The 9070-nt window shown below is 50.3% G+C and overlaps 1 protein-coding gene across 1 annotated transcript; it reads right to left on the bottom strand.

Annotated features, from left to right (window-relative positions):
• Positions 1 to 2042: 2042 nt before the first annotated feature.
• On the bottom strand, positions 2043 to 3410 carry LOC123027033 (D(1) dopamine receptor-like). Its single transcript, XM_044437377.1, has one exon. The coding sequence runs from the start codon at positions 3408 to 3410 to the stop codon at positions 2043 to 2045; it is 1368 nt and encodes a 455-aa protein (XP_044293312.1).
• Positions 3411 to 9070: the final 5660 nt, after the last annotated feature.

Below are 9070 nucleotides of genomic sequence, written 5' to 3'. Positions count from 1 at the left end.
TACTAATTAAAAGCAACATTAAAAGTGATGGTTCTTGAATGGGCCAGTCCCCCACTGACCCTCCCTGGTGTTGGCCGTGCAAACCGGCCTCTCCCTGACTTGGTGCCTTCCAGATGTTTTAGACTACAACTTCCATCATCCCTGAACATCAACAGAGCAGCTTGTATTTTTGGATTCTCTTTGGCACTGTGGCTATGAGGACCATCTGAAGAAGCAGCAGTATGTCAAATGTTGCCATGGCTTATGTGACACATCCAGGGACAGAAGAACGCTCCTCCTCACTGCTTCATTATTTTCAAGGCAATGGCCTTTAAATCTTGAAAGCTTTAGCTGGAGGGCTTACCTTTGGGGAAAGGCCAGAGGTCATTGAGAAGAAGACACTTTGGCCTGTACCGCCCCTGGGTTCCAAGTGTGGCTAGGAAAGTCTCCTGCCTTAGCTTTTAGAGGAAGGATGGGAAGTGTGCCCCTCCAGATGTTGCTGCACTGCAGTTCCCATCACCTTAACCAGCAGAACCCATGGAGAGGGACCATCAGAAATAGCCACAGGTTGTCCAGCTCTGACACGGATTGCCATGTTTCAGTGGTCAGTGTTGGTACATGCCAAGGGCTTCCTGCAGTTCTTTCTTAAGTCTCCTTCATGTTACACGTCTGAAAAATACGTATACTTCCATATGCATGTCCATGCAAATCTCTCACGCTTACCTGAAAACCTGTTCTGGACTATGCGCATGTAGGGGAATCGGTACCAGACAGGAAACAAGGAAATGCAGCCACACGGGTTGTGCTAGTTGTAGGAGCATTTGCCTTTTGTGTGCAACTAAAAGCCATCAGCTGTGCGCTGGGAAAATTCTGAGGCCAGGCGTGTAACATAGCGGCAATGCTGGATTTTGCCCAGGGAGACTGTGGTCGAATCCAGACTCTGCCCGCATGTTTACTGGCTGAACCTGGGCGGAACATTCAGCCTAAGCTGCTTCTAAACTTTCACCCTGTCTTACTTTGCTAGTTTATTGTATGAATAAGAAGAGAAGCTGACATAAGGGGTGACAGAAGAGAGAGGGACAAAAGGAATTTCTTTTACAGAACATTTATTTTAATCAGGTGACATTCCTGCTTAATAGACCGTGTCAGTTATTAATCTAGGAACACGCACTAGGGCTTTGTAAGTAAACATTAAATCAGAGTGGCCCATTTCGGATGTAATGAGGAACATCAGTTTACATTTCAGCAGGATCGCAGTGCAAACGAAGCTCATGACCTCAGGGAGAGTGGGAAAACTCAGAATCCATTTCTGACAAACCATCAGAAAAGGGTCTTTGTCTTTTTGTATTTACCCCCAGAGAACTACATCTCTGCCACTTGTGTGTGTGTGTACTTGTACACCCACACACAATATACATGTCAGCCCTTCTGAACTGATACATACGTATGGAAATGTATTTCAGAAAATTTCAGAAAATAGAGGCAATTACTTCTAAATTTTACTGACTGGAATTTAAGAATGCATATCTAATCTTTCATATATGTTTATCTAAACTCTCTCTCACACACACACATACATTCATTATCTAAAATGAATTGGCTATTGCATGAAGCCAGGCAAATGAGATGCTCACTCACTCCGTAGCAGCTGGTGCCTTGTTCAACCCCTCACACCAAACAGGAAAGATCCTGCCACCAAGCCTTCCTTATCCTGATGTTTTGGGCTGCACCTCCCAGAAAATCTTGACCATCACTCATGTCGATTAGGACTACTGGAAGTTGAAGCCCAAACTATGTAGAGGGCCTCAAGCTGGGGAAGGCTGCCGTATCTTGTTCTCTCCTTGTTGTGTGCGCACACACAGAGAGACACATCATCTGCATACTTAGCAATATGATACATATAAATTGTTTTCCCATCAAAGCCTCCATCACTTTATCCCAAAAAGTTCCTTTTTCACCCATCCTTCTCCTTTCCATGCCTGCTAGTGAATTTTCACCCAGTGTGGAGAAAAAGCTCCTTGCAGTTCCCTTTTCGGTTCTGCATTGCCGTCCAGGGTCCTCTTTTAGTCCAATACACAAGAGGCGAAGGGAGCAAACTTCTCAAGGGATGCATCTGTCTCATACTCCATATGTACGACGGCTGATAAAATGGCTGTCGTGCCGTCGTGAGAGGTGTGGGAGATTTTGTCAAACGGGAGATCGTTGTCCTCCTCCCCTTGCAGGGAGGGTGCATGGGGGAGAAGGTGGGGGTAACTCAGAGTCCCCAAGTCTTTCTGGCAGGTGGTGTCATGATGGTACGAAACCATCTCGTTGCTGAAGTACACTGTCTCCACGGCGTTGCTGGAGCAGAAGCGGCCGCAGCCTAGGATGGTCGCAAAGGCCTTCCGGAAGTCAGTGTTGAAGGCATAGATGATGGGGTTGAGGGAAGAGTTCGCCCAGCCAAACCAAACGAAGATGTCGAAAACTGTGCCACTGACACAGGGCAGTTCCCCCAGCTCATGCAGGTCATGGTCACAGAAGGGTACGATGCAGTTGAGCACAAAGAAGGGAAGCCAGCAGAAGACGAAGACCCCCATTATGATGGAAAGGGTCTTGAGGACCTTGGTTTCTTTCCTGAAGGAATTCTTCAAGGAGACCTCGTGGGAACACTCATTGCCTTGGCAGCTCTGGGCATGTTCCACAGCTCTCTCAAGAGAGGAGATCCTCCGAATCTGCCGCTGAGCAATGTGGAAGATTCTGGTGTAGGTCACTACCATGATGGCGACGGGGATGTAGAAGCTGATGAGAGAGGAGGAAATGGCGTAGGTCCTGTTGAGGCTGGAGTCACAATTTTCCTCAGGGGTCCAGGTGGCGTTGGAGCCTGCCCCGTGGGCAGGAAGGAACTCTGCCGCCTTGTGCCACCTCAGCTGGACAGGGATGAATGAGATCAAGACAGAGAGCATCCAGGCCACGCCAATCATCATGAAAGCCACCCGCTGGGTCATCTTCCGCTCATAGCGGAAGGGGCTGGAGATGGCCCAGTAGCGGTCCATGCTGATGATACACAGGTTCAGGATGGACGCCGTGGAACACATGATGTCAAAGGCCACCCAGATGTCGCAGAAGTCCCCAAAGGGCCAAAAGCCCACTACTTCCGTGACTGCTTTCCAGGGCATCACCAGCACAGCCACAAAGAGGTCTGAAACGGCCAGGGAGATGACAAAGAAGTTGGTGACCTTGGAGCGGAGGTACCTGAATTTGACCACTGCCATGCACACAAGGGTGTTGCCCAGCAGAGTGGCGAGGATGAGGAGCAGCAAGGAAGCAGCCAACAGCGCCCGCACGGGGAACCCCACGTCGCCCTCTTCCACTCGGCCTCCCCTCATGAGGGTCTCGTTCGCCATGACCGAGGCACCCCCTCCTCTTCCTCCTCGCAGATGCAATCCGTCCATGTCTCCCTGTGGCCCTCACGTGGCCACAGGGCACCCTCCCGCTAGGTCTCCACCCGCCCACGGGCCTCCGTCGCCCTGCTCCGTCGCATCGTCCCTCGCAGCTCAGAGGCAGCTGCTCTCAGCTCCCAAGCCCCGGCATCTCAGTTGGTTCTCCAGCATTCAAGCAGCAGCGCTCACCCCTTCACTCCTTTGCAAGGTTCCTGACGGCAGGCTGACATTTCCCCCACCCACTTCGCTTCCCAGCCTGGCACTTCAGCACCCAGCCGGTTCTCACCTACTGTATTTTTTTGCAGGCAGGGTCCGTAACACGAGGCTCCTTTCTCTTTTTCAGACGCTCCTTTCAGAAGCAAGCTTTTGTGCTCTGGCTGGGATGGGATGGGGCTTGCTTTGGAAAGGCACACGGACCTGGGCTTTCTCCTCCGCCCTCCCTGCAAGATGCTCTTTCTGCATTTGAGCTCCCCGCCGCTGCTGGCTTGCCAAGACTTGCGCTCAGGTGAGAGACTTCCCTTCTTCCTGCGTCCCTCTTTCTGAAGAAGTGGCAGGCAATCCAGACCAAGTGCCTTGAGCAGAAGGGCTCACTGGGAGGAAAGAAGCGGGGACTGAGGCGAAGGAGCAAGAGGAAGAGCTCTCAAGAGTCTTTTATTTCATGGTAGGCAGGAGGGAGGGACGGGCAGGGACTGGGTGCCATTCCGCACTCAAGTGATGAGGAGGGGGGCTTGTCTTACTGTTCCTGCCAGCCCCTTACAAGCCTCTACAGGGCTATGGGGGCGGATGTGAGTTTTTCATTACAGGGGTCCCACCCTTTCTTTCCCCCACCCCTTAATTTGACTCAATGGCGTCCACTAGCAATAATCCTTTGAGTGAATATTTAAGATAATTCACATCAGGGGTGCAAAGTGTGCACAGACATGCACACCCAGGCCCAACAGAGCCTCTGCCCAGCTGCCCTGCAGTCTCCCATGAATTGCTCACCAAGGGAAGGTAGAGAGGACTTGTGTCGCCCATGTGAGGCTGGAGGGAAGAGTGGGCAAAAGCGGCTCTCCGTCTCCTTCTGCAGCTGCTCCCATCCCATGGAAGAGTCTGTCCGTGGTTCTCTGTCACGTTCTCTGGGACATGAGCGTATGCACGAGGGCATCTGCAAGCGTGGGTGTGCAATGCACGCACCCCAGTACATCGCCAGATGCCGTTGTGCCCCCCTGCTTCATACAGGTGAGCACAGAGAACAGCTCCTTGTTCCTAGCAGAATCGTTCCAGGCTAGCATCGAGGGCTGGGCACCTGCTGAAGGCCCCCTCTCCAGCATGGCCCCAGCACCTATTTGCTGAAAAATCAAAATGGCATTTGCCCTCCATTTGGAGTGCCCTGACCCTTCCCTTCTCTTTTAAGGCAAAGTGAAATGTAGGTAATTGTTCTTACCCTTCTGCTGTCGACAGAAGAAATCCTGCAGCCGCTTTTCGATGCTTCATTCCTGCAAGGAGAAAACGCACGCACTGGAAAGCTCGGGTGACAAGAATCCAGCCAGCTTCTAGAATGGCCTCAGCATTTCTGTGCGCATTGCAGAGCTGGGGATGCCAAACGAAACAGAAGAAAGCATAGATTCCTAAAATTCCTCCCCCTCAGAAAGGAAGAGCGTGCCCATATCGCATTGGATAAAGTGTGGATAAAGCAGAGACACGGCTATAAATACATTTTAGGAGGAGTTGCTTTATTCTGAGTCAGCCCCACCCAGGTCCATCCGGCCCATTATGCTGGACACGGACGGGCAGCTCCTCTCTGGGGATTCTGGCAGGAGAACCTTGCTCTACATGAGTGGCTCTCCCAGGTTTTGGGCAGGATTCTTACCATGCTTTTCCTGAAGATGCCCGAGACTGAAAACGAGCATCTAGATGAAATGCAAGGCACCAGCCACTGCATGAATCTTGCGCGTAAGCTGCCCATCAGTCTCTGTGTTTGAAGGCTTCTGTGCAATCAGGTGGAGGACATTGGACCTTGCTCTGAGGTTGCTTGTTGGTTTTAAAGAAAACACCCAGGGCAAACAAGTAGGCAACTTGATGTTGTTCGGCCTCAAGTTCATGGCTAAGGAGACATCCTTGCTGTGTTCTTTGCTGGAATCCCAGCTCTCAGTCTCAGTCCAAAATTGTTTTCTTGCCCTGTTTTCCACCAGCGCTACTAAAACCATTGACCTCAATTCAAGTGCAAGTTAGTCTTCAAATTAATGGCCCATAGCTATCCCCAATTTCAAGTAAGGTTCCAGCAGGGCCCAACGGGGTCTGCAAGGCTGGGTTTTGTACCGCAGAAAGCAGTGGAAATGAACTGGCATTCCTAAGGCATCTCGACTAGGCATGCTTCCCTCTATAGCAGGGGTCTCAAACGCAACTGACCTGGGGGCCGCTGGAAGTGGAGTCTGGGTGAGGCTGGGCCACATCAAGTATTCCACCACCGCAGTAGGGGTGGGCCGCTCATCCCACGTGGCTCCCGGAGGCCGGCCCGGGGGCCGCCGGCGCTTGGAAGGCCGCAGGGCCCCTCCCCGTGCCCCGCTCGTCCCGGCAAGTGGCCCGCAGGCCGCGAGTTTGAGACCCCTGATCTATAGCGATCCATTCTCAGGGTACCGTTTGAGCCTTTCATAGGTTGAGACAAGGTACCACAAAATGCTTCCTTCCTTTTCAAGACTTTACAAAAAGTCTGCATTCCAGTTTCATCCTTTCAAAGGGTGAAGTCTAATACAGATCAAGGCAGGGACTTCTTGATGGCAACACTGCTGTGGAATAGCCTCCCTCGGGAAGTCTGCCAAGCTGTCCCTTTGGCAAGTTGGATTTCTGTGAGAAGCTATATCCTGCCCTTCAGGAACTGGCACACCCTTTCAGGGCAGCTAGCAACCAATAAAACCAACCATACAATAGAGTAAAATCCTGCTATTCCAAAATAGTATTTAATAACAAACAGGAAGAGCCAATAAAACAGAGCAAAATGGCTCTCGCCCAGAAAGAAAGTCTGCTTGAGCGGGAACGTTTTTGTCTTCCAGATAACCAAGAATGGGCAAGTAGGTCTGAAGAGCGGCAGGATTTCGGTGTGGCCACAGAAGGAAGTTTTGTCTGCCCTCGGCGTCCGCTGAGCCTCACCACAATCAGGGCAGGGAATGGCCGCTCCATCAGATCTGAGGGTGGCAGGTTAGCCTGAGAGGGAGGGCTCGCCAAGCTATCCGGGACCATGCCGCTGCGGGGCGGAGCAGTGGCCCGTTGCCGACCTGGTGTAATACGAGCCTGCCATGCCAAAATGTTCTTGTTCTCCTCCGAGAAGTTTCCTGGTGTTAGCTTGTACTGAATACATTCCCGCAAGACACTCTGTGCGCTTTTATTGCAGAAAGGCAATACGTACAAATTGAAAGATAATATAAATACATTCTCCTTCCCAAGGGACAGATCAGCAAAGCCAGTGTCCTGGGAGGTTTCAAAGGCATCCCGCTCACCGAACTGTTCCATTTTCTATAATGGTACACTGAAAGAGAAATTCCTAGGTTTTCTTGGTAGGTACTAAAATGTTCCACCTGACTTCATGTTTAAAAAATGTGCTTTCTATTGCCTATGATTTGCTTTCCCTCACTCCTGTGAACAGCCAGGCAATTAGCAGATGGTGTTCTTTGGAATTCCCCGTGCAAAACAGCTCACCCGGCATCTAATTTTCTTTTCAGTGTCTGAGGGGGAAAGCCCATTTATTCTCCCAGGAGTTTAAAGTATTGATTGTCCTCAGCTGCAGCATTTAATTACTGTTCATTAGTGGTGTGTTATGTCATTGTGTGTAGATTTGCTTTGATTTTATGAGGTTTTTGGACTGTCCTGGAAGCTATTGGTTGAATGGCAGTATTCAAAAGGATCAACATTTTAAATCCGAGTAATTTGGTGCGTATGTGGCTCAGCACCTTTGTGTTCTTGGAGCCTGGCCTCCTTTTAAAATATTCGATCTGTCCTTGTTAGAATGCTCCCCTCCAGCACTTCTTTCTTCAGCTCTGCCAAGGCCCTTGCACCCCAACTGTTCCTGCCAGATCGATTATTCCCCCCTCCACATTACTAGTGTATTTTAACTATGCCCCCCATTTCAGTTTGCTATTTCTAAAGGTGCATTGCAAGATGCCGGCGTGCTGAGGGGTGACTGGGTCGCTTGGGCACATGGAAAAGGGGTGCTTCCCATGCTTGCATGCAATCACAATCACTTCTGTGCCAGTGCTATAACTAGGCAATGGCACCGATAGGAAAGTTGGGTGGTCTCTGCCAGATGCCAATTAAAGCCCTCCAAAGATGCAAGCTTAGCATTTTTCAGCTTTGCAAAACCATCAAGCTAGACCGCTAACTTTTCATATTCGTTCTATATTGAAACAGCTTTGCCAACAACTTTCAAATATTGATTGGATTATGCTGAGTTGGGAATTGGGTTTCCACACCTCCATGCCCCACATGATACACACAAGAGAACAGCATGTAGAATTCAGAGATGGTTGTGCTAATGCTACATTGTGAGATTAAAGTTTGCTGGTCACTGGATCTGCATGGAAAAAGTTTATCTCGGAAGAGAGCTGGTGCTAAGTGGGCATAAAAGCAGGGCACCAAGGACAAGAGCTTGCTGGAGCCACACCTCTTTTTCACCTGCTTCCTTCTCAGGTCTTGTTCTGATTCAGACACTTGTAGCACATGTAGCAATGAGAGGAGGAAGCAGGGGAGAAATAACAGCTCGTGATAACAATAGTGAGAAAGCAGGCTCAGAGAGAGCCCACTGAAAGGGTTTTGTTCAAAGGGCCACAAAACTTGGGAAGTGGGTCTGCCTCAGAATGTGGTCCTACGTTCTACCAAGAGCAAGTGTCATATCGCAGCAGACACTGGACACGAACTAGGCAACTGCAGGGCCCAGTCGTTGCCCAGCTGTGCAGCTCGCTAAGCCACCATGCTTTCCCCAGCCTCTTGGCCAAACCTGCACCACCAGGTTATTGCAAGGACACCAATGTCAGGAAGTCCAGCTGTTAAGAATCCTGAAAGCTCACTTTACAACAGCAAGCACAGAAAGTTGGAAGGGACTGTAGAACTTCTATATTTAACTCTGCTTTCTTCCTGTTGGCCACTAACTGTCCCGGCTCCTCACTCGTCCTGCCCCAAGCGGTAACTCACCTCTGAAGGAGAGAGCAGCTTGATGAAAGTGGTGGAGAAAAGTGTCTCCGCCATCCCCTCCATTTTTCCTCTGCTTGTGCCTTTCTCAGTCAGGCTGGGACGATACATAGAAACAGAAACAGAGCGAGTCGGAAGGGGCCTCCTGGGCAATCTAGTCTGACCCCCCGACTCCAGCCGGCTCCGCTCACAACAAGCCTACTATACATACAGCAGACTAACATGGCAGAATCAGTGGACTTGCCATCTCAGAGGGTGGATGAGGAATCTTTTGCTTTTAATGGTCCACTGTATACGGCCCTCCATACGTTGCTGGAGATGCAACTCCCACTGCGATGAGGAATGATGGGAATGGCAGTCCAGCAACACCCAGAGGGTGGCATGTTCCCTACCCCTGCTATGAATTCCCTGCAGGGTGAACGTTAGCACAACAAAGGTGAGGCCTTGGCTAGAATGTCTCTTGCTGGTGTGTGGTTTCTCTAGATGTAAGAAATTTCATTACAAAGAAGCAT

Source organism: Varanus komodoensis, unplaced genomic scaffold, assembly GCF_004798865.1.
Source record: "Varanus komodoensis strain SLA01 unplaced genomic scaffold, ASM479886v1 scaffold30, whole genome shotgun sequence".
In the NCBI taxonomy this organism is placed as follows: Eukaryota; Metazoa; Chordata; class Lepidosauria; order Squamata; family Varanidae; genus Varanus; species Varanus komodoensis.
This window is presented reverse-complemented; position numbering and strand designations above follow the sequence as displayed.